Genomic DNA, 25,730 nt, shown 5'->3' on the forward strand with positions numbered 1-25,730 from the left:
CTGGACACGCTGCTACCACGTGTTACACTACATGAGGTGTAACACAGACAGCCTCCGACACCTCATACTAACCGCACTCCTGTGTTATGTACTGGACACGCTGCTACCACGTGTGACACTACATGAGGTGTAACGCAGACATGCTCCGACACCTTATACTAGCCGCACTCCTGTGTTATGTACTGGACACGCTGCTACCACGTGTTACACTACATGAGGTGTAACACAGACAGCCTCCGACACCTTATACTAACCGCATTCCTGTGTTATGTACTGGACACGCTGCTACCACGTGTTACACTACATGAGGTGTAACGCAGACAGCCTCTGACGCCTTATACTAACCGCACATCTGTGTTATGTACTGGACACGCTGCTACCACGTGTTACACTACATGAGGTGTAACGCAGACAGCCTCCGACACCTTATACTAACCGCACTCCTGTGTTATGTACTGGACATGCTGCTACCACGTGTTACACTACATGAGGTGTAACGCAGACAGCCTCTGACACCTTATACTAACCGCACTCCTGTGTTATGTACTGGACACGCTGCTACCACGTGCTACACTACATGAGGTGTAACGCAGACAGCCTCTGACGCCTTATACTAACCACACTCCTGTGTTATGTCCTGGACACGCTGCTACCACGTGTTACACTACATGAGGTGTAACGCAGACATGCTCCGACCCCTTATACTAACCGCACTCCTGTGTTATGTACTGGACACGCTGCTACCACGTGTTACACTACATGAGGTGTAACGCATACAGCCTCCGACACCTTATACTAACCGCACTCCTGTGTTATGTCCTGGACACGCTGCTACCACGTGTTACACTACATGAGGTGTAACGCAGACAGCCTCCGACACCTCATACTAACCGCACTCCTGTGTTATGTACTGGACACGCTGCTACCACGTGTTACACTACATGAGGTGTAACGCAGACATGCTCCGACACCTTATACTAACCACACTCCTGTGTTATGTACTGGACACGCTGCTACCACGTGTTACACTACATGAGGTGTAACGCAGACAACCTCCGACCCCTTGTACTAACCGCACTCCTGTGTTATGTACTGGACACGCTGCTACAACGTGTTACACTACATGAGGTGTAACGCAGACAGCCTCTGACCCCTTATACTAACCGCACTCCTGTGTTATGTACTGGACACGCTGCTACCACGTGTTACACTACATGAGGTGTAACACAGACATGCTCCGACACCTTATACTAACCGCACTCCTGTGTTATGTACTGGACACGCTGCTACCACGTGTTACACTACATGAGGTGTAACACAGACATGCTCCGACACCTTATACTAATCGCACTCCTGTGTTATGTACTGGACACGCTGCTACCACGTGTTACACTAACCGCACTCCTGTGTTATATACTGGACACGCTGCTACCACGTGTTACACTATCCGCACATGTTACACTATCCGCACATGTTACACTCTCCGCACATGTTACACTCTCCGCACATGTTACACTATCACTACATGTATGTCCCCCTTATTCCTGAATGTTATATAGCTCTCACTCTGATTATAATTACTGTTACCTCCCAGGTGTAATCTGCCCTCCCCGGGGTATCACCTGCTCTTGTAACATAAATGCTGCCTCACCTGCGTCTCTTTTATACAGGATGTCAAACAACCTGGCCAAAATCTCTGAGGCCCGAAAAGACGTGGAGCAGCTAAAGATGGAGGTGAATGTAAACCGTATGAAGGTGAGAAGGGCGACTTGCGTCAGTGTCATGTCGCTGCCGGTAATAATTGTCCTCTTATTAATGGGAGAGGCTCAGACACTGGTTTAATGAGAGACTGACGGTATCTGACGGGACTGGGGCAGTATCTGGTTTCTCTCTAATATAGAGGAACCTCACACATCAATAATGTGGCCTCCTGCAAGTCCCTCCCTAATGCGGGCGACAAGAGCGCAAGTCCCCTATTCCACCCCTGGAGCTGTCAGACTTGTTTGTTACTATTTCAGGTAATGGGAAGGGTCCAGGAAATAAATGATGAGTATGTGAGTGGCCCTCAGATTCTCTTCGACTAACCCCCAACATCCACTCACTAATTCACCCTACGCTACAGTATGTCTGATCCGCTCTTCCCTCCTACACCCTAAACCCCCACTCCTTCCCCTGCCCATGTAGAATGTAAGCTCCTGCGTGCAGGGCCCTCCCTCCTCTATCCTCACCCATTGTATCTCCCGTTACCCCCACTCCTTCTCCTGCCCTTATAGAATTTGAGCTTCTGCGTGCAGGGCCCTCCCTCCTCTATTCTCACCCATTGTATCTCCCGTTACCCCCACTCCTTCTCCTGCCCTTATAGAATGTGAGCTTCTGCGTGCAGGGCCCTCCCTCCTCTATCCTCACCCATTGTATATCCCGTTACCCCCACTCCTTCCCCTGCCCCTATAGAATGTGAGCTTCTGCGTGCAGGGCCCTCCCTCCTCTATCCTCACCCATTTTATCTCCCGTTACCCCCACTCCTTCTCCTGCCCTTATAGAATGTGAGCTTCTGCGTGCAGGGCCCTCCCTCCTCTATTCTCACCCATTGTATCTCCCGTTACCCCCACTCCTTCTCCTGCCCTTATAGAATGTGAGCTTCTGCGTGCAGGGCCCTCCCTCCTCTATCCTCACCCATTGTATCTCCCGTTACCGCCACTCCTTCTCCTGCCCCTATAGAATGTGAGCTCCTGCGTGCAGGGCCCTCCCTCCTCTACCCTCACCCATTGTATCTCCTGTTACCCCCACTCCTTCCCCTGCCCATATAGAATGTGAAATCCTGCGAGCAGGGCCCTCACTCCTCTATCCTCACCCATTGTATCTCCAGTTACCCCCACTCCTTCCCCTGCCCATATAGAATGTGAGCTTCTGCGTGCAGGGCCCTCCCTCCTCTATTCTCACCCATTGTATCTCCCGTTACCCCCACTCCTTCCCCTGCCCGTATAGAATGTGAGCTCCTGCGTGCAAGGCCCTCCCTCCTCTATCCTCACCCATTGTATCTCCCATTACCCCCACTCCTTCCCCTGCCCATATAGAATGTGAGCTTCTGCGTGCAAGGCCCTCTATCCTCACCCATTGTATCTCCCGTTACCCCCACTCCTTCCCCTGCCCTTATAGAATGTGAGCTTCTGCGTGCAGGGCCTTCCCTCCTCTATTCTCACCCATTGTATCTCCCGTTACCCCCACTCCTTCCCTTATAGAATGCGAGCTTCTGTGTGCAGGGCCCTCCCTCCTCTATTCTCACCCATTGTATCTCCCGTTACCCCCACTCCTTCCCTTATAGAATGCGAGCTTCTGTGTGCAGGGCCCTCCCTCCTCTATTCTCACCCATTGTATCTCCCGTTACCCCCACTCCTTTCCCTGCCCATATAGAATGTGAGCTCCTGCGTGCAGGGCCCTCCCTCCTCTATTCTCACCCATTGTATCTCCTGTTACCCCCACTCCTTCTCCTGCCCCTATAGAATGTGAGCTTCTGCGTGCAGGACCCTCCCTCCTCTATTCTCACCCATTGTATCTCCCGTTACCCCCACTCCTTCTCCTGCCCCAATAGAATGTGAGCTTCTGCGTGCAGGGCCCTCCCTCCTCTATCCTCACCCATTGTATCTCCCGTTACCCCCACTCCTTCCCCTGCCCATATAGAATGTGAGCTTCTGCGTGCAGGGTCCTCCCTCCTCTATCCTCACCCATTGTATCTCCCGTTACCCCCACTCCTTCCCCTGCCCCTATAGAATGTGAGCTTCTGCGTGCAGGGCCCTCCCTCCTCTATCCTCACCCATTGTATCTCCCGTAACCCCCACTCCTTCCCCTGCCCTTATAGAATGTGAGCTTCTGCGTGCAGGGCCCTCCCTCCTCTATTCTCACCCATTGTATCTCCCGTTAGCCCCACTCCTTCCCCTGCCCATATAGAATGTGAGCTCCTGCGTGCAGGGCCCTCCCTCCTCTATTCTCACCCGTTGTATCTCATGTTACCCCCACTCCTTCCCCTGCCCTTATAGAATGTGAGCTTCTGCGTGCAGGGCCCTCCCTCCTCTATCCTCACTCATTGTATCTCCCGTTACCCCCACTCCTTCCCCTGCCCTTATAGAATGTGAGCTCCTGCGTGCAGGGCCCTCCCTCCTCTATTCTCACCCATTGTATCTCCCGTTACCCCCACTCCTTCCCCTGCCCTTATAGAATGTGAGCTTCTGCGTGCAGGGCCCTCACTCCTCTATCCTCACCCATTGTATCTCCCGTTACCCCCACTCCTTCCCCTGCTCCTATAGAATGTGAGCTTCTGCGTGCATGGCCCTCCCTCCTCTATTCTCACCCATTGTATCTCACGTTACCCCCACTCCTTCCCCTGCTCCTATAGAATGTGAGCTTCTGCGTGCAGGGCCCTCCCTCCTCTATTCTCACCCATTGTATCTACCGTTACCCCCACTCCTTCTCCTGCCCTTATAGAATGCGAGCTCCTGCGTGCAGGGCCCTCCCTCCTCTATCCTCACCCATTGTATCTCCCGTTACCCCCACTCCTTCTCCTGCCCTTATAGAATGTGAGCTTCTGCGTGCAGGGCCCTCCCTCCTCTATTCTCACCCATTGTATCTGCCGTTACCCCCACTCCTTCCCCTGCCCTTATAGAATGTGAGCTTCTGCGTGCAGGGCCCTCCCTCCTCTATTCTCACCCATTGTATCTCCCGTTACCCCCACTCCTTCCCCTGCCCATATAGAATGCGAGCTTCTGCGTGCAGGGCCCTCCCACCTCTATCCTCACCCATTGTATCTCCCGTTACCCCCACTCCTTCTCCTTCCCTTATAGAATGCGAGCTCCTGCGTGCAGGGCCCTCCCTCCTCTATCCTCACCCATTGTATCTCCCGTTACCCCCACTCCTTCCCCTGCCCTTATAGAATGTGAGCTGCTGCGTGCAGGGCCCTCCCTCCTCTATTCTCACCCATTGTATCTCCCGTTACCCCCACTCCTTCCCCTGCCCTTATAGAATGTGAGCTTCTGCGTGCAGGGCCCTCCCTCCTCTATTCTCACCCATTGTATCTCCCGTTATCCCCACTCCTTTCCCTGCCCTTATAGAATGTGAGCTTCTGCGTGCAGGGCCCTCCCTCCTCTATTCTCACACATTGTATCTCCCGTTACCCCCACTCCTTCCCCTGCTCCTATAGAATGTGAGCTTCTGCGTGCAGGGCCCTCCCTCCTCTATTCTCACCCATTGTATCTCCCGTTACCCCCACTCCTTCCCCTGCCCATTTAGAATGCGAGCTTCTGCGTGCAGGGCACTCTCTCCTCTATCCTCACCCATTGTATCTCCCGTTAACCCCACTCCTTCCCCTGCCCTTATAGAATGTGAGCTGCTGCGTGCAGGGCCCTCCCTCCTCTATTCTCACCCATTGTATCTCCCGTTACCCCCACTCCTTCCCCTGCCCTTATAGAATGTGAGCTTCTGCGTGCAGGGCCCTCCCTCCTCTATTCTCACCCATTGTATCTCCCGTTATCCCCACTCCTTCCCCTGCCCTTATAGAATGTGAGCTTCTGCGTGCAGGGCCCTCCCTCCTCTATTCTCACACATTGTATCTCCCGTTACCCCCACTCCTTCCCGTGCTCCTATAGAATGTGAGCTTCTGCGTGCAGGGCCCTCCCTCCTCTATTCTCACCCATTGTATCTCCCGTTACCCCCACTCCTTCCCCTGCCCATTTAGAATGCGAGCTTCTGCGTGCAGGGCACTCCCTCCTCTATCCTCACCCATTGTATCTCCCGTTACCCCCACTCCTTCCCCTGCCCATATAGAATGTGAGCTTCTGCGTGCAGGGCCCTCCCTCCTCTATTCTCACCCATTGTATCTCCCGTTACCCCCACTCCTTCCTCTGCTCCTATAGAATGTGATCTTCTGCGTGCAGGGCCCTCCCTCCTCTATTCTCACCCATTGTATCTCCCGTTACCCCCACTCCTTACCCTGCTCCTATAGAATGTGAGCTTCTGCGTGCAGGGCCCTCCCTCCTCTATTCTCACCCATTGTATCTCCCGTTACCCCCACTCCTTCCCCTGCCCATATAGAATGTGAGCTTCTGCGGGCAGGGCCCTCCCTCCTCTATTCTCACCCATTGTATCTCCCGTTACCCCCACTCCTTCCCCTGCCCATATAGAATGTGAGCTCCTGCGTGCAGGGCCCTCCCTCCTCTATTCTCACCCATTGTATCTCCCGTTACCCCCACTCCTTCTCCTGCCCTTATAGAATGTGAGCTTCTGCGTGCAGGGCCCTCACTCCTCTATTCTCACCCATTGTATCTCCGGTTACCCCCACTCCTTCCCCTGCCCTTATAGAATGTGAGCTTCTGCGTGCAGGGCCCTCCCTCCTCTATTCTCACACATTGTATCTCCCGTTACCCCCACTCCTTCCCCTGCCCTTATAGAATGTGAGCTTCTGCGTGCAGGGCCCTCCCTCCTCTATCCTCACCCATTGTATCTCCCTTTACCCCCACTCCTTCTCCTGCCCTTATAGAATGTAAGCTTCTGCGTGCAGGGCCCTCCCTCCTCTATTCTCACCCATTGTATCTCCCGTTACCCCCACTCCTTCCCCTGCCCTTATAGAATGTGAGCTTCTGCGTGCAGGGCCCTCCCTCCTCTATTCTCACCCATTGTATCTCCCGTTACCCCCACTCCTTCCCCTGCTCCTTTAGAATGTGAGCTTCTGCGTGCAGGGCCCTCCCGCCTCTATTCTCACCCATTGTATCTACCGTTACCCCCACTCCTTTTCCTGCCCTTATAGAATGCGAGCTCCTGCGTGCAGGGCCCTCCCTCCTCTATCCTCACCCATTGTATCTCCCGTTACCCCCACTCCTTCTCCTGCCCTTATAGAATGTGAGCTTCTGCGTGCAGGGCCCTCCCTCCTCTATTCTCACCCATTGTATCTCCCGTTACCCCCACTCCTTCTCCTGCCCTTATAGAATGCGCGCTCCTGCGTGCAGGGCCCTCCCTCCTCTATCCTCACCCATTGTATCTCCCGTTACCCCCACTCCTTCTCCTGCCCTTATAGAATGTGAGCTTCTGCGTGCAGGGCCCTCCCTCCTCTATTCTCACCCATTGTATCTCCCGTTACCCCCACTCCTTCCCCTGCCCTTATAGAATGTGAGCTTCTGCGTGCAGGGCCCTCCCTCCTCTATTCTCACCCATTGTATCTCCTGTTACCCCCACTCCTTCTCCTGCCCTTATAGAATGTGAGCTTCTGCGTGCAGGACCCTCCCTCCTCTATCCTCACCCATTGTATCTCCTGTTACCCCCACTCCTTCCCCTGCCCCTATAGAATGTGAGCTTCTGCGTGCAGGGCCCTCACTCCTCTATCCTCACCCATTGTATCTCCCGTTACCCCCACTCCTTCCCCTGCCCTTATAGAATGTGAGCTTCTGCGTGCAGGGCCCTCACTCCTCTATCCTCACCCATTGTATCTCCCGTTACCCCCACTCCTTCTCCTGCCCTTATAGAATGCGAGCTCCTGCGTGCAGGGCCCTCCCTCCTCTATCCTCACCCATTGTATCTCCCGTTACCCCCACTCCTTCCCCTGCCCTTATAGAATGTGAGCTTCTGCGTGCTGGGCCCTCCCTCCTCTATTCTCACCCATTGTATCTCCCGTTACCCCCACTCCTTCCCCTGCCCTTATAGAATGTGAGCTCCTGCGTGCAGGGCCCTCCCTCCTCTATTCTCACCCGTTGTATCTCCCGTTACCCCCACTCCTTCCACTGCCCTTATAGAATGTGAGCTTCTGCGTGCAGGGCCCTCCCTCCTCTATTCTCACCCATTGTATCTCCCGTTACCCCCACTCCTTCCCCTGCCCTTATAGAATGTGAGCTTCTGCGTGCAGGGCGGTCCCTCCTCTATTCTCACCCATTGTATCTCCCGTTACCCCCACTCCTTCCCCTGCCCTTATAGAATGTGAGCTTCTGCGTGCAGGGCCCTCCCTCCTCTATCCTCACCCATTGTATCTCCCGTTACCCCCATTTCTTCCCCTGACCTTATAGAATGTGAGCTCCTGCGTGCAGGGCCCTCCCTCCTCTATTCTCACCCATTGTATCTCCCGTTACCCCCACTCCTTACCCTGCTCCTATAGAATGTGAGCTTCTGCGTGCAGGGCCCTCCCTCCTCTATTCTCACCCATTGTATCTCCCGTTACCCCCACTCCTTCCCCTGCCCATATAGAATGTGAGCTTCTGCGTGCAGGGCCCTCCCTCCTCTATTCTCACCCATTGTATCTCCCGTTACCCCCACTCCTTCCCCTGCCCATATAGAATGTGAGCTCCTGCGTGCAGGGCCCTCCCTCCTCTATTCTCACCCATTGTATCTCCCGTTACCCCCACTCCTTCTCCTGCCCTTATAGAATGTGAGCTTCTGCGTGCAGGGCCCTCACTCCTCTATTCTCACCCATTGTATCTCCCGTTACCCCCACTCCTTCCCCTGCCCTTATAGAATGTGAGCTTCTGCGTGCAGGGCCCTCCCTCCTCTATTCTCACACATTGTATCTCCCGTTACCCCCACTCCTTCCCCTGCCCTTATAGAATGTGAGCTTCTGCGTGCAGGGCCCTCCCTCCTCTATCCTCACCCATTGTATCTCCATTTACCCCCACTCCTTCTCCTGCCCTTATAGAATGTAAGCTTCTGCGTGCAGGGCCCTCCCTCCTCTATTCTCACCCATTGTATCTCCCGTTACCCCCACTCCTTCCCCTGCCCTTATAGAATGTGAGCTTCTGCGTGCAGGGCCCTCCCTCCTCTATTCTCACCCATTGTATCTCCCGTTACCCCCACTCCTTCCCCTGCTCCTTTAGAATGTGAGCTTCTGCTTGCAGGGCCCTCCCGCCTCTATTCTCACCCATTGTATCTACCGTTACCCCCACTCCTTTTCCTGCCCTTATAGAATGCGAGCTCCTGCGTGCAGGGCCCTCCCTCCTCTATCCTCACCCTTTGTATCTCCCGTTACCCCCACTCCTTCTCCTGCCCTTATAGAATGTGAGCTTCTGCGTGCAGGGCCCTCCCTCCTCTATTCTCACCCATTGTATCTCCCGTTACCCCCACTCCTTCTCCTGCCCTTATAGAATGCGCGCTCCTGCGTGCAGGGCCCTCCCTCCTCTATCCTCACCCATTGTATCTCCCGTTACCCCCACTCCTTCTCCTGCCCTTATAGAATGTGAGCTTCTGCGTGCAGGGCCCTCCCTCCTCTATTCTCACCCATTGTATCTCCCGTTACCCCCACTCCTTCCCCTGCCCTTATAGAATGTGAGCTTCTGCGTGCAGGGCCCTCCCTCCTCTATTCTCACCCATTGTATCTCCCGTTACCCCCACTCCTTCTCCTGCCCTTATAGAATGTGAGCTTCTGCGTGCAGGACCCTCCCTCCTCTATCCTCACCCATTGTATCTCCTGGTACCCCCACTCCTTCCCCTGCCCCTATAGAATGTGAGCTTCTGCGTGCAGGGCCCTCACTCCTCTATCCTCACCCATTGTATCTCCCGTTACCCCCACTCCTTCCCCTGCCCTTATAGAATGTGAGCTTCTGCGTGCAGGGCCCTCACTCCTCTATCCTCACCCATTGTATCTCCCGTTACCCCCACTCCTTCTCCTGCCCTTATAGAATGCGAGCTCCTGCGTGCAGGGCCCTCCCTCCTCTATCCTCACCCATTGTATCTCCCGTTACCCCCACTCCTTCTCCTGCCCTTATAGAATGTGAGCTTCTGCGTGCAGGGCCCTCACTCCTCTTTTCTCACCCATTGTATCTCCCGTTACCCCCACTCCTTCCCCTGCCCTTATAGAATGTGAGCTTCTGCGTGCAGGGCCCTCCCTCCTCTATTCTCACCCATTGTATCTCCCGTTACCCCCACTCCTTCCCCTGCCCTTATAGAATGTGAGCTCCTGCGTGCAGGGCCCTCCCTCCTCTATTCTCACCCGTTGTATCTCCCGTTACCCCCACTCCTTCCACTGCCCTTATAGAATGTGAGCTTCTGCGTGCAGGGCCCTCCCTCCTCTATTCTCACCCATTGTATCTCCCGTTACCCCCACTCCTTCCCCTGCCCTTATAGAATGTGAGCTTCTGCGTGCAGGGCGGTCCCTCCTCTATTCTCACCCATTGTATCTCCCGTTACCCCCACTCCTTCCCCTGCCCTTATAGAATGTGAGCTTCTGCGTGCAGGGCCCTCCCTCCTCTATCCTCACCCATTGTATCTCCCGTTACCCCCATTTCTTCCCCTGACCTTATAGAATGTGAGCTCCTGCGTGCAGGGCCCTCCCTCCTCTATTCTCACCCATTGTATCTCCCGTTACCCCCACTCCTTCCCCTGCCCTTATAGAATGTGAGCTTCTGCGTGCAGGGCCCTCCCTCCTCTATTCTCACCCATTGTATCTCCCGTTACCCCCACTCCTTCCCCTGCTCCTATAGAATGTCAGCTTCTGCGTGCAGGGCCCTCCCTCCTCTATTCTCACCCATTGTATCTACCGTTACCCCCACTCCTTCTCCTGCCCTTATAGAATGTGAGCTTCTGCGTGCAGGGCCCTCCCTCCTCTATTCTCACCCATTGTATCTCCCGTTACCCCCACTCCTTCTCCTGCCCTTATAGAATGCGCGCTCCTGCGTGCAGGGCCCTCCCTCCTCTATCCTCACCCATTCTATCTCCCGTTACCCCCACTCCTTCCCCTGCCCATATAGAATGCGAGCTTCTGCGTGCAGGGCCCTCCCTCCTCTATTCTCACCCATTGTATCTCCCGTTACCCCCACTCCTTCCCCTGCCCATATAGAATGTGAGCGTCTGCGTGCAGGGCCCTCCCTCCTCTATTCTCACCCATTGTATCTCCCGTTACCCCCACTCCTTCCCGTGCTCCTATAGAATGTGAGCTTCTGCGTGCAGGGCCCTCACTCCTCTATCCTCACCCATTGTATCTCCCGTTACCCCCACTCCTTCCCCTGCCCTTATAGAATGTGAGCTTCTGCGTGCAGGGCCCTCACTCCTCTATTCTCACCCATTGTATCTCCCGTTACCCCCACTCCTTCCCCTGCCCTTATAGAATGTGAGCTTCTGCGTGCAGGGCCCTCCCTCCTCTGTTCTCACCCATTGTATCTCCCGTTACCCCCACTCCTTCCCCTGCCCATATAGAATGCGAGCTTCTGCGTGCAGGGCCCTCCCTCCTCTATCCTCACCCATTGTATCTCCCGTTACCCCCACTCCTTCCCCTGCCCTTATAGAATGTGAGCTCCTGCGTGCAGGGCCCTCCCTCCTCTATTCTCACCCATTGTATCTCCCGTTACCCCCACTCCTTCCCCTGCCCTTATAGAATGTGAGCTTCTGCGTGCAGGGCCCTCCCTCCTCCATTCTCACCCATTGTATCTCCCGTTACCCCCACTTCTTCCCCTGCCCTTATAGAATGTGAGCTTCTGCGTGCAGGGCCCTCCCTCCTCTATTCTCACCCATTGTATCTCCCGTTACCCCCACTTCTTCTTCTGCCCATATAGAATGTGAGCTTCTGCGTGCAGGGCCCTCCCTCCTCTATCCTCACCCATTGTATCTCCCGTTACCCCCACTCCTTCTCCTGCCCTTATAGAATGTGAGCTTCTGCGTGCAGTGCCCTCCCTCCTCTATTCTCACCCATTGTATCTCCCGTTACCCCCACTCCTTCCCCTGCCCTTATGGAATGTGAGCTTCTGCGTGCAGGGCCCTCCCTCCTCTATTCTCACCCGTTGTATCTCATGTTACCCCCACTCCTTCTCCTGCCCATATAGAATGTGAGCTCCTGCTTGCAGGGCCCTCCCTCCTCTATTCTCACCCATTGTATCTCCCGTTACCCCCACTCCTTCCCCTGCCCTTATGGAATGTGAGCTTCTGCGTGCAGGGCCCTCCCTCCTCTATTCTCACCCATTGTATCTCCCGTTACCCCCACTCCTTCCCCTGCCCATATAGAATGCGAGCTTTTGCGTGCAGGGCCCTCCCTCCTCTATCCTCACCCATTGTATCTCCCGTTACCTCCACTCCTTCCCCTGCCCTTATAGAATGTGAGCTCCTGCGTGCAGGGCCCTCCCTCCTCTATTCTCACCCGTTGTATCTCATGTTACCCCCACTCCTTCCCCTGCCCTTATAGAATGTGAGCTTCTGCGTGCAGGGCCCTCCCTCCTCTATTCTAACCCGTTGTATCTCATGTTACCCCCACTCCTTCCCCTGCCCTTAAAGAATGTGAGCTTCTGCGTGCAGGGCCCTCCCTCCTCTATTCTCACCCATTGTATCTCCCGTTACCCCCACTCCTTCCCCTGCCCTTATAGAATGTGAGCTTCTGCGTGCAGGGCCCTCCCTCCTCTATTCTCACCCATTGTATCTCCCGTTACCCCCACTCCTTCCCCTGCTCCTATAGAATGTGAGCTTCTGCGTGCAGGGCCCTCCCTCCTCTATTCTCACCCATTGTATCTCATGTTACCCCCAATCCTTCCCCTGCCCCTATAGAATGTGAGTGTCTGCGTGCAGGGCCCTCCCTCCTCTATTCTCACCCGTTGTATCTCATGTTACCCCCACTCCTTCCCCTGACCATATAGAATGTGAGCTTCTGCGTGCAGGGCCCTCCCTCCTCTATTCTCACCCATTGTATCTCCCGTTACCCCCACTCCTTCTCCTGCCCTTATAGAATGCGAGCTCCTGCGTGCAGGGCCCTCCCTCCTCTATTCTCACCCATTGTATCTCCCGTTACCCCCACTCCTTCCCCTGCCCTTATAGAATGTGAGCTTCTGCGTGCAGGGCCCTCCCTCCTCTATTCTCACCCATTGTATCTCCCGTTACCCCCACTCCTTCCCCTGCCCATATAGAATGTGAGCTTCTGCGTGCAGGGCCCTCCCTCCTCTATCCTCACCCATTGTATCTCCCGTTACCCCTACTTCTTCCCCTGCCCTTATAGAATGTGAGCTCCTGCGTGCAGGGCCCTCCCTCCTCTATTCTCACCCATTGTATCTCCCGTTACCCCTACTTCTTCCCCTGCCCTTATAGAATGTGAGCTCCTGCGTGCAGGGCCCTCCCTCCTCTATTCTCACCCATTGTATCTCCCGTTACCCCCACTCCTTCCCCTGCCCTTATAGAATGTGAGCTTCTGCGTGCAGGGCCCTCCCTCCTCTATTCTCACCCATTGTATCTCCCGTTACCCCCACTCCTTCCCCTGCCCATATAGAATGCGAGCTTCTGCGTGCAGGGCCCTCCCTCCTCTATCCTCACCCATTGTATCTCCCGTTACCCCCACTCCTTCCCCTGCCCTTATAGAATGTGAGCTTTTGCGTGCAGGGCCCTCCCTCCTCTATCCTCACCCATTGTATCTCCCGTTACCCCCACTCCTTACCCTGCTCCTATAGAATGTGAGCTTCTGCGTGCAGGGCCCTCCCTCCTCTATTCTCACCCATTGTATCTCCCGTTACCCCCACTACTTCCCCTGCCCTTATAGAATGTGAGCTTCTGCGTGCAGGGCCCTCCCTCCTCGATTCTCACCCATTTTATCTCCCGTTACCCACACTCCTTCCCCTGCCCTTATAGAATGTGAGCTCCTGCGTGCAGGGCCCTCCTCTATTCTCACCCATTGTATCTCCCGTTACACCCACTCCTTCCCCTACCCTTATAGAATGTGAGCTTCTGCGTGCAGGGCCCTTTCTCCTCTATTCTCACCCATTGTATCTCCCGTTACCCCCACTCCTTCTCCTGCCCATATAGAATGTGAGCTTCTGCGTGCAGTGCCCTCCCTCCTCTATTCTCACCCATTGTATCTCCCGTTACCCCCACTCCTTCTCCTGCCCATATAGAATGTGAGCTTCTTCGTGCAGGGCCCTCCCTCCTCTATCCTCACCCATTGTATCTCCCGTTACCCCCACTCCTTCTCCTGTCCTTATAGAATGTGAGCTTCTGCGTGCAGTGCCCTCCCTCCTCTATTCTTACCCATTGTATCTCCTGTTACCCCCACTCCTTCTCCTGCCTATATAGAATGTGAGCTCCTGCGTGCAGGGCCCTCCCTCCTCTATTCTCACCCATTGTATCTCCCGTTACCCCCACTCCTTCCCCTGCCCATATAGAATGTGAGCTTCTGCGTGCAGGGCCCTCCCTCCTCTATTCTCACCCATTGTATCTCCCGTTACCCCCACTCCTTCCCCTGCCCTTATAGAATGTGACCTCCTGCTTGCAGGGCCCTCCCTCTTCTATTCTCACCCACTGTATCTCCCGTTACCCCCACTCCTTCCCCTGCCCTTATGGAATGTGAGCTTCTGCGTGCAGGGCCCTCCCTCCTCTATTCTCACCCATTGTATCTCCCGTTACCCCCACTCCTTCCCCTGCCCATATAGAATGCAAGCTTTTGCGTGCAGGGCCCTCCCTCCTCTATTCTCACCCATTGTATCTCCCGTTACCCCCACTCCTTCCCCTGCCCATATAGAATGTGAGCTTCTGCGTGCAGGGCCCTCCCTCCTCTATCCTCACCCATTGTATCTCCCGTTACCCCCACTCCTTCTCCTGCCCTTATAGAATGTGAGCTTCTGCGTGCAGTGCCCTCCCTCCTCTATTCTCACCCATTGTATCTCCCGTTACCCCCACTCCTTCCCCTGCCCTTATGGAATGTGAGCTTCTGCGTGCAGGGCCCTCCCTCCTCTATTCTCACCCGTTGTATCTCATGTTACCCCCACTCCTTCTCCTGCCCATATAGAATGTGAGCTCCTGCTTGCAGGGCCCTCCCTCCTCTATTCTCACCCATTGTATCTCCCGTTACCCCCACTCCTTCCCCTGCCCTTATGGAATGTGAGCTTCTGCGTGCAGGGCCCTCCCTCCTCTATTCTCACCCATTGTATCTCCCGTTACCCCCACTCCTTCCCCTGCCCATATAGAATGCGAGCTTTTGCGTGCAGGGCCCTCCCTCCTCTATCCTCACCCATTGTATCTCCCGTTACCCCCACTCCTTCCCCTGCCCTTATAGAATGTGAGCTCCTGCGTGCAGGGCCCTCCCTCCTCTATTCTCACCCGTTGTATCTCATGTTACCCCCACTCCTTCCCCTGCCCTTAAAGAATGTGAGCTTCTGCGTGCAGGGCCCTCCCTCCTCTATTCTCACCCATTGTATCTCCCGTTACCCCCACTCCTTCCCCTGCCCTTATAGAATGTGAGCTTCTGCGTGCAGGGCCCTCCCTCCTCTATTCTCACCCATTGTATCTCCCGTTACCCCCACTCCTTCCCCTGCTCCTATAGAATGTGAGCTTCTGCGTGCAGGGCCCTCCCTCCTCTATTCTCACCCATTGTATCTCATGTTACCCCCAATCCTTCCCCTGCCCCTATAGAATGTGAGTGTCTGCGTGCAGGGCCCTCCCTCCTCTATTCTCACCCGTTGTATCTCATGTTACCCCCACTCCTTCCCCTGACCATATAGAATGTGAGCTTCTGCGTGCAGGGCCCTCCCTCCTCTATTCTCACCCATTGTATCTCCCGTTACCCCCACTCCTTCTCCTGCCCTTATAGAATGCGAGCTCCTGCGTGCAGGGCCCTCCCTCCTCTATTCTCACCCATTGTATCTCCCGTTACCCCCACTCCTTCCCCTGCCCTTATAGAATGTGAGCTTCTGCGTGCAGGGCCCTCCCTCCTCTATTCTCACCCATTGTATCTCCCGTTACCCCCACTCCTTCTCCTGCCCTTATAGAATGTGAGCTTCTGCGTGCAGGGCCCTCCCTCCTCTATTCTCACCCATTGTATCTCCCGTTACCCCCACTCCTTCTCCTGCCCTTATAGAATGCGAGCTCCTGCGTGCAGGGCCCTCCCTCCTCTATCCTCACCCATTGTATCTCCCGTTACCCCCACTCCTTCTCCTGCCCTTATAGAATTTGAGCTTCTGCGTGCAGTGCCCTCCCTCCTCTATTCTCACCCATTGTATCTCCCGTTACCCCCACTCCTTCCCCTGCCCTTATAGAATGTGACCTCCTGCTTGCAGGGCCCTCCCTCTTCTATTCTCACCCACTGTATCTCCCGTTACCCCCACTCCTTCCCCTGCCCTTATGGAATGTGAGCTTCTGCGTGCAGGGCCCTCCCTCCTCTATTCTCACCCATTGTATCTCCCGTTACCCCCACTCCTTCCCCTGCCCATATAGAATGCAAGCTTTTGCGTGCAGGGCCCTCCCTCCTCTATTCTCACCCATTGTATCTCCCGTTACCCCCACTCCTTCCCCTGCCCATATAGAATGCGAGCTTCTGCGTGCAGGGCCCTCCCTCCTCTATCCTCACCCATTGTATCTCCCGTTACCCCCACTCCTTCCCCTGCCCTTATAGAATGTGAGCTCCTGCGTGCAGGGCCCTCCCTCCTCTATTCTCACCCGTTGTATCTCATGTTACCCCCACTCCTTCCCCTGCCCTTATAGAATGTGAGCCTCTGCGTGCAGGGCCCTCCCTCCTCTATTCTAACCCATTGTATCTCCCGTTACCCCCACTCCTTCACCTGCTCTTATAGAATGTGAGCTTCTGCGTGCAGGGCCCTCACTCCTCTATCCTCACCCATTGTATCTCCCGTTACCCCCACTCCTTCCCCTGCTCCTATAGAATGTGAGCTTCTGCGTGCAGGGCCCTCCCTCCTCTATTCTCACCCATTGTATCTACCGTTACCCCCACTCCTTCTCCTGCCCTTATAGAATGCGAGCTCCTGCGTGCAGGGCCCTCCCTCCTCTATTCTCACCCATTGTATCTCCCGTTACCCCCACTCCTTCCCCTGCCCATATAGAATGTGAGTGTCTGCGTGCAGGGCCCTCCCTCCTCTATTCTCACCCGTTGTATCTCATTTTACCCCCACTCCTTCCCCTGCCCTTAAAGAATGTGAGCTTCTGCGTGCAGGGCCCTCCCTCCTCTATTCTCACCCATTGTATCTCCCGTTACCCCCACTCCTTCCCCTGCCCTTATAGAATGTGAGCTTCTGCGTGCAGGGCCCTCCCTCCTCTATTCTCACCCATTGTATCTCCCGTTACCCCCACTCCTTCCCCTGCTCCTATAGAATGTGAGCTTCTGCGTGCAGGGCCCTCCCTCCTCTATTCTCACCCATTGTATCTCATGTTACCCCCAATCCTTCCCCTGCCCCTATAGAATGTGAGTGTCTGCGTGCAGGGCCCTCCCTCCTCTATTCTCACCCGTTGTATCTCATGTTACCCCCACTCCTTCCCCTGACCATATAGAATGTGAGCTTCTGCGTGCAGGGCCCTCCCTCCTCTATTCTCACCCATTGTATCTCCCGTTACCCCCACTCCTTCTCCTGCCCTTATAGAATGCGAGCTCCTGCGTGCAGGGCCCTCCCTCCTCTATTCTCACCCATTGTATCTCCAGTTACCCCCACTCCTTCCCCTGCCCTTATAGAATGTGAGCTTCTGCGTGCAGGGCCCTCCCTCCTCTATTCTCACCCATTGTATCTCCCGTTACCCCCACTCCTTCCCCTGCCCATATAGAATGTGAGCTTCTGCGTGCAGGGCCCTCCCTCCTCTATCCTCTCCCATTGTATCTCCCGTTACCCCTACTTCTTCCCCTGCCCTTATAGAATGTGAGCTCCTGCGTGCAGGGCCCTCCCTCCTCTATTCTCACCCATTGTATCTCCCGTTACCCCTACTTCTTCCCCTGCCCTTATAGAATGTGAGCTCCTGCGTGCAGGGCCCTCCCTCCTCTATTCTCACCCATTGTATCTCCCGTTACCCCCACTCCTTCCCCTGCCCTTATAGAATGTGAGCTTCTGCGTGCAGGGCCCTCCCTCCTCTATTCTCACCCATAGTATCTCCCGTTACCCCCACTCCTTCCCCTGCCCATATAGAATGCGAGCTTCTGCGTGCAGCGCCCTCCCTCCTCTATCCTCACCCACTGTATCTCCCGTTACCCCCACTCCTTACCCTGCTCCTATAGAATGTGAGCTTCTGCGTGCAGGGCCCTCCCTCCTCTATTCTCACCCATTGTATCTCCCGTTACCCCCACTACTTCCCCTGCCCTTATAGAATGTGAGCTTCTGCGTGCAGGGCCCTCCCTCCTCGATTCTCACCCATTTTATCTCCCGTTACCCACACTCCTTCCCCTGCCCTTATAGAATGTGAGCTCCTGCGTGCAGGGCCCTCCTCTATTCTCACCCATTGTATCTCCCGTTACACCCACTCCTTCCCCTACCCTTATAGAATGTGAGCTTCTGCGTGCAGGGCCCTCACTCCTCTGTCCTCACCCATTGTATCTCCCGTTACCCCCACTCCTTCCCCTGCTCCTATAGAATGTGAGCTTCTGCGTGCAGGGCCCTTTCTCCTCTATTCTCACCCATTGTATCTACCGTTACCCCCACTCCTTCTCCTGCCCTTATAGAATGCGAGCTCCTGCGTGCAGGGCCCTCCCTCCTCTATCCTCACCCATTGTATCTCCCGTTACCCCCACTCCTTCTCCTGCCCTTATAGAATGTGAGCTTCTGCGTGCAGGGCCCTCCCTCCTCTATTCTCACCCATTGTATCTCCCGTTACCCCCACTCCTTCTCCTGCCCTTATAGAATGCGAGCTCCTGCGTGCAGGGCCCTCCCTCCTCTATCCTCACCCATTGTATCTCCCGTTACCCCCACTCCTTCTCCTGCCCTTATAGAATTTGAGCTTCTGCGTGCAGTGCCCTCCCTCCTCTATTCTCACCCATTGTATCTCCCGTTACCCCCACTCCATCTCCTGCCCATATAGAATGTGAGCTTCTGCGTGCAGTGCCCTCCCTCCTCTATTCTCACCCATTGTATCTCCCGTTACCCCCACTCCTTCTCCTGCCCATATAGAATGTGAGCTTCTTCGTGCAGGGCCCTCCCTCCTCTATCCTCACCCATTGTATCTCCCGTTACCCCCACTCCTTCTCCTGCCCTTATAGAATGTGAGCTTCTGCGTGCAGTGCCCTCCCTCCTCTATTCTCACCCATTGTATCTCCTGTTACCCCCACTCCTTCTCCTGCCCATATAGAATGTGAGCTCCTGCGTGCAGGTCCCTCCCTCCTCTATTCTCACCCATTGTATCTCCCGTTACCCCCACTCCTTCCCCTGCCCATATAGAATGTGAGCTTCTGCGTGCAGGGCCCTCCCTCCTCTATTCTCACCCATTGTATCTCCCGTTACCCCCACTCCTTCCCCTGCCCTTATAGAATGTGACCTCCTGCTTGCAGGGCCCTCCCTCTTCTATTCTCACCCACTGTATCTCCCGTTACCCCCACTCCTTCCCCTGCCCTTATGGAATGTGAGCTTCTGCGTGCAGGGCCCTCCCTCCTCTATTCTCACCCATTGTATCTCCCGTTACCCCCACTCCTTCCCCTGCCCATATAGAATGCGAGCTTCTGCGTGCAGGGCCCTCCCTCCTCTATCCTCACCCATTGTATCTCCCGTTACCCCCACTCCTTCCCCTGCCCTTATAGAATGTGAGCTCCTGCGTGCAGGGCCCTCCCTCCTCTATTCTCACCCGTTGTATCTCATGTTACCCCCACTCCTTCCCCTGCCCTTATAGAATGTGAGCCTCTGCGTGCAGGGCCCTCCCTCCTCTATTCTAACCCATTGTATCTCCCGTTACCCCCACTCCTTCACCTGCTCTTATAGAATGTGAGCTTCTGCGTGCAGGGCCCTCACTCCTCTATCCTCACCCATTGTATCTCCCGTTACCCCCACTCCTTCCCCTGCTCCTATAGAATGTGAGCTTCTGCGTGCAGGGCCCTCCCTCCTCTATTCTCACCCATTGTATCTACCGTTACCCCCACTCCTTCTCCTGCCCTTATAGAATGCGAGCTCCTGCGTGCAGGGCCCTCCCTCCTCTATTCTCACCCATTGTATCTCCCGTTACCCCCACTCCTTCTCCTGCCCTTATAGAATGTGAGCTTCTGCTTGCAGGGCCCTCCCTCCTCTATTCTCACCCATTGTATCTCCCGTTACCCCCACTCCTTCTCCTGCCCTTATAGAATGCGAGCTCCTGCGTGCAGGGCCCTCCCTCCTCTATCCTCACCCATTGTATCTCCCGTTACCCCCACTCCTTCTCCTGCCCTTATAGAATGTGAGCTTCTGCGTGCACTGCCCTCCCTCCTCTATTCTCACCCATTGTATCTCCCGTTACCCCCACTCCTTCTCCTGCCCATATAGAATGTGAGCTCCTGCGTGCAGGGCCCTCCCTCCTCTATTCTCACCCATTGTATCTCCCGTTACCCCCACTCCTTCCCCTGCCCATATAGAATGTGAGCTTCTGCGTGCAGGGCCCTCCCTCCTCTATTCTCACCCATTGTATCTCCCGTTACCCCCACTCCTTCCCCTGCCCTTATAGAATGTGAGCTTCTGCTTGCAAGGCCCTCCCTCCTCTATTCTCACCCATTGTATCTCCCGTTACCCCCACTCCTTCCCCTGCCCTTATGGAATGTGAGCTTCTGCGTGCAGGGCCCTCCCTCCTCTATTCTCACCCATTGTATCTCCCGTTACCCCCACTCCTTCCCCTGCCCTTATAGAATGTGAGCTTCTGCGTGCTGGGCCCTCCCTCCTCTATTCTCACCCATTGTATCTCCCGTTACCCCCACTCCTTCTCCTGCCCATATAGAATGTGAGCTTCTGTGTGCAGGGCCCTCCCTCCTCTATCCTCACCCTTTGTATCTCCCGTTACCCCCACTCCTTCTCCTGCCCTTATAGAATGTGAGCTTCTGCGTGCAGGGCCCTCCCTCCTCTATTCTCACCCGTTGTATCTCATGTTACCCCCACTCCTTCCCCTGCCCTTATAGAATGTGAGCTTCTGCGTGCAGGGCCCTCCCTCCTCTATTCTCACCCATTGTATCTCCCGTTACCCCCACTCCTTCACCTGCCCTTATAGAATGTGAGCTTCTGCGTGCAGGGCCCTCCCTCCTCTATTCTCACCCGTTGTATCTCATGTTACCCCCACTCCTTCCCCTTCCCTTATAGAATGTGAGCTTCTGCGTGCAGGGCCCTCCCTCCTCTATTCTCACCCGTTGTATCTCATGTTACCCCCACTCCTTCCCCTGCCCTTATAGAATGTGAGCTTCTGCGTGCAGGGCCCTTCCTCCTCTATTCTCACCCATTGTATCTCCCGTTACCCCCACTCCTTCTCCTGCCCATATAGAATGTGAGCTTCTGCGTGCAGGGCCCTCCCTCCTCTATCCTCACCCATTGTATCTCCCGTTACCCCCACTCCTTCTCCTGCCCTTATAGAATGTGAGCTTCTGCGTGCAGTGCCCTCCCTCCTCTATTCTCACCCATTGTATCTCCCGTTACCCCCACTCCTTCTCCTGCCCATATAGAATGTGAGCTCCTGCGTGCAGGGCCCTCCCTCCTCTATTCTCACCCATTGTATCTCCCGTTACTCCCACTCCTTCCCCTGCCCTTATAGAATGTGAGCTTCTGCCTGCATGGCCCTCCCTCCTCTATTCTCACCCATTGTATCTCCCGTTACCCCCACTCCTTCCCCTGCCCTTATAGAATGTGAGCTCCTGCTTGCAGGGCCCTCCCTCCCTCTATTCTCACCCATTGTATCTCCCGTTACCCCCACTCCTTCCCCTGCCCTTATGGAATGTGAGCTTCTGCGTGCAGGGCCCTCCCTCCTCTATTCTCACCCATTGTATCTCCCGTTACCCCCACTCCTTCCCCTGCCCTTATAGAATGTGAGCTCCTGCGTGCAGGGCCCTCCCTCCTCTATTCTCACCCGTTGTATCTCATGTTACCCCCACTCCTTCCCCTGCCCTTATAGAATGTGAGCTTCTGCGTGCAGGGCCCTCCCTCCTCTATTCTCACCCATTGTATCTCCCGTTACCCCCACTCCTTCACCTGCCCTTATAGAATGTGAGCTACTGCGTGCAGGGCCCTCCCTCCTCTATTCTCACCCGTTGTATCTCATGTTACCCCCACTCCTTCCCCTTCCCTTATAGAATGTGAGCTTCTGCGTGCAGGGCCCTCCCTCCTCTATTCTCACCCATTGTATCTCCCGTTACCCCCACTCCTTCTCCTGCCCATATAGAATGTGAGCTTCTGCGTGCAGGGCCCTCCCTCCTCTATTCTCACCCGTTGTATCTACCGTTACCCCCACTCCTTCTCCTGCCCTTATAGAATGCGAGCTCCTGCGTGCAGGGCCCTCCCTCCTCTATTCTCACCCATTGTATCTCCCGTTACCCCTACTCCTTCTCCTGCCCTTATAGAATGTGAGCTCCTGCGTGCAGGGCCCTCCCTCCTCTATTCTCACCCATTGTATCTCCCGTTACCCCTACTTCTTCCCCTGCCCTTATAGAATGTGAGCTCCTGCGTGCTGGGCCCTCCCTCCTCTATTCTCACCCATTGTATCTCCCGTTACCCCCACTCCTTCCCCTGCCCTTATAGAATGTGAGCTTCTGCGTGCAGGGCCCTCCCTCCTCTATCCTCACCCATTGTATCTCCCGTTACCCCCACTCCTTCCCCTGCCCTTATAGAATGTGAGCTTTTGCGTGCAGGGCCCTCCCTCCTCTATCCTCACCCATTGTATCTCCCGTTACCCCCACTCCTTACCCTGCTCCTATAGAATGTGAGCTTCTGCGTGCAGGGCCCTCCCTCCTCTATTCTCACCCATTGTATCTCCCGTTACCCCCACTACTTCCCCTGCCCTTATAGAATGTGAGCTTCTGCGTGCAGGGCCCTCCCTCCTCGATTCTCACCCATTTTATCTCCTGTTACCCACACTCCTTCCCCTGCCCTTATAGAATGTGAGCTTCTGCGTGCAGGGCCCTCCCTCCTCTATTCTCACCCATTGTATCTCCCGTTACCCCCACTCCTTCACCTGCCCTTATAGAATGTGAGCTTCTGCGTGCAGGGCCCTCCCTCCTCTATTCTCACCCATTGTATCTCATGTTACCCACACTCCTTCTCCTGCCCTTATAGAATGCGAGCTCCTGCGTGCAGGGCCCTCCCTCCTCTATCCTCACCCATTGTATCTCCCGTTACCCCCACTCCTTCTCCTGCCCTTATAGAATGTGAGCTTCTGCGTGCACTGCTCTCCCTCCTCTATTCTCACCCATTGTATCTCCCGTTACCCCCACTCCTTCTCCTGCCCATATAGAATGTGAGCTTCTGCGTGCAGGGCCCTCCCTCCTCTATCCTCACCCATTGTATCTCCAGTTACCCCCACTCCTTCCCCAGCCCTTATAGAATGTGAGCTTCTGCGTGCAGTGCCCTCCCTCCTCTATTCTCACCCATTGTATCTCCCGATACCCCCACTCCTTCCCCTGCCCATATAGAATGTGAGCTTCTGCGTGCAGGGCCCTCCCTCCTCTATTCTCACCCATTGTATCTCCCGTTACCCCCACTCCTTCCCCTGCCCTTATAGAATGTGAGCTCCTGCTTGCAGGGCCCTCCCTCCTCTATTCTCACCCATTGTATCTCCCATTACCCCCACTCCTTCCCCTGCCCTTATGGAATGTGAGCTTCTGCGTGCAGGGCCCTCCCTCCTCTATTCTCACACATTGTATCTCCCGTTACCCCCACTCCTTCCCCTGCCCATATAGAAAGCGAGCTTTTGCGTGCAGGGCCCTCCCTCCTCTATCCTCACCCATTGTATCTCCCGTTACCCCCACTCCTTCCCCTGCCCTTATAGAATGTGAGCTCCTGCGTGCAGGGCCCTCCCTCCTCTATTCTCACCCGTTGTATCTCATGTTACCCCCACTCCTTCCCCTGCCCTTATAGAATGTGAGCTTCTGCGTGCAGGGCCCTCCCTCCTCTATTCTCACCCATTGTATCTCCCGTTACCCCCACTCCTTCACCTGCCCTTATAGAATGTGAGCTTCTGCGTGCAGGGCCCTCCCTCCTCTATTCTCACCCGTTGTATCTCATGTTACCCCCACTCCTTCCCCTGCCCTTATAGAATGTGAGCTTCTGCGTGCAGGGCCCTCCCTCCTCTATTCTCACCCATTGTTTCTCCCGTTACCCCCACTCCTTCCCCTGCCCTTATAGAATGTGAGCTTCTGCGTACAGGGCCCTCCCTCCTCTATTCTCACCCATTGTATCTCCCGTTACCCCTACTCCTTCTCCTGCCCATATAGAATGTGAGCTTCTGCGTGCAGGGCCCTCCCTCCTCTATTCTCACCCATTGTATCTCATGTTACCCCCAATCCTTCCCCTGCCCCTATAGAATGTGAGTGTCTGCGTGCAGGGCCCTCCCTCCTCTATTCTCACCCGTTGTATCTCATGTTACCCCCACTCCTTCCCCTGACCATATAGAATGTGAGCTTCTGCGTGCAGGGCCCTCCCTCCTCTATTCTCACCCATTGTATTTCCCGTTACCCCCACTCCTTCTCCTGCCCTTATAGAATGCGAGCTCCTGCGTGCAGGGCCCTCCCTCCTCTATTCTCACCCATTGTATCTCCCGTTACCCCCACTCCTTCCCCTGCCCTTATAGAATGTGAGCTTCTGCGTGCAGGGCCCTCCCTCCTCTATTCTCACCCATTGTATCTCCCGTTACCCCCACTCCTTCCCCTGCCCATATAGAATGTGAGCTTCTGCGTGCAGGGCCCTCCCTCCTCTATCCTCACCCATTGTATCTCCCGTTACCCCTACTTCTTCCCCTGCCCTTATAGAATGTGAGCTACTGCGTGCAGGGCCCTCCCTCCTCTATTCTCACCCATTGTATCTCCCGTTACCCCTACTTCTTCCCCTGCCCTTATAGAATGTGAGCTCCTGCGTGCAGGGCCCTCCCTCCTCTATTCTCACCCATTGTATCTCCCGTTACCCCCACTCCTTCCCCTGCCCTTATAGAATGTGAGCTTCTGCGTGCAGGGCCCTCCCTCCTCTATTCTCACCCATTGTATCTCCCGTTACCCCCACTCCTTCCCCTGCCCATATAGAATGCGAGCTTCTGCGTGCAGGGCCCTCCCTCCTCTATCCTCACCCATTGTATCTCCCGTTACCCCCACTCCTTCCCCTGCCCTTATAGAATGTGAGCTTTTGCGTGCAGGGCCCTCCCTCCTCTATCCTCACCCATTGTATCTCCCGTTACCCCCACTCCTTACCCTGCTCCTATAGAATGTGAGCTTCTGCGTGCAGGGCCCTCCCTCCTCTATTCTCACCCATTGTATCTCCCGTTACCCCCACTACTTCCCCTGCCCTTATAGAATGTGAGCTTCTGCGTGCAGGGCCCTCCCTCCTCGATTCTCACCCATTTTATCTCCCGTTACCCACACTCCTTCCCCTGCCCTTATAGAATGTGAGCTCCTGCGTGCAGGGCCCTCCTCTATTCTCACCCATTGTATCTCCCGTTACACCCACTCCTTCCCCTACCCTTATAGAATGTGAGCTTCTGCGTGCAGGGCCCTTTCTCCTCTATTCTCACCCATTGTATCTACCGTTACCCCCACTCCTTCTCCTGCCCTTATAGAATGCGAGCTCCTGCGTGCAGGGCCCTCCCTCCTCTATCCTCACCCATTGTATCTCCCGTTACCCCCACTCCTTCTCCTGCCCTTATAGAATGTGAGCTTCTGCGTGCAGGGCCCTCCCTCCTCTATTCTCACCCATTGTATCTCCCGTTACCCCCACTCCTTCTCCTGCCCATATAGAATGTGAGCTTCTGCGTGCAGTGCCCTCCCTCCTCTATTCTCACCCATTGTATCTCCCGTTACCCCCACTCCTTCTCCTGCCCATATAGAATGTGAGCTTCTTCGTGCAGGGCCCTCCCTCCTCTATCCTCACCCATTGTATCTCCCGTTACCCCCACTCCTTCTCCTG

General features: G+C 55.2%; 1 protein-coding gene across 4 annotated transcripts in view; it reads left to right on the top strand.

Moving 5' to 3' along the window:
- LOC134949677 (guanine nucleotide-binding protein G(I)/G(S)/G(O) subunit gamma-8-like) overlaps positions 1–25,730 on the top strand; it is a 197,076-nt gene that overhangs the window by 132,453 nt on the left and 38,893 nt on the right. For 3 of the 4 annotated variants that reach the window (XM_063938428.1, XM_063938430.1, XM_063938431.1), the window contains one exon: positions 1,671–1,755. In XM_063938428.1, coding sequence (XP_063794498.1) covers positions 1,671–1,726 — 56 coding nt within the window. In that variant the 3' untranslated portion in view covers positions 1,727–1,755. The remainder of the gene's footprint in view (positions 1–1,670; positions 1,756–25,730) is intronic. The other variant, XM_063938429.1, reaches the window with a different exon arrangement.

The sequence above is a fragment of the Pseudophryne corroboree genome, chromosome 8 (genome assembly GCF_028390025.1).
Source record: "Pseudophryne corroboree isolate aPseCor3 chromosome 8, aPseCor3.hap2, whole genome shotgun sequence".
Lineage (NCBI taxonomy): Eukaryota > Metazoa > Chordata > Amphibia > Anura > Myobatrachidae > Pseudophryne > Pseudophryne corroboree.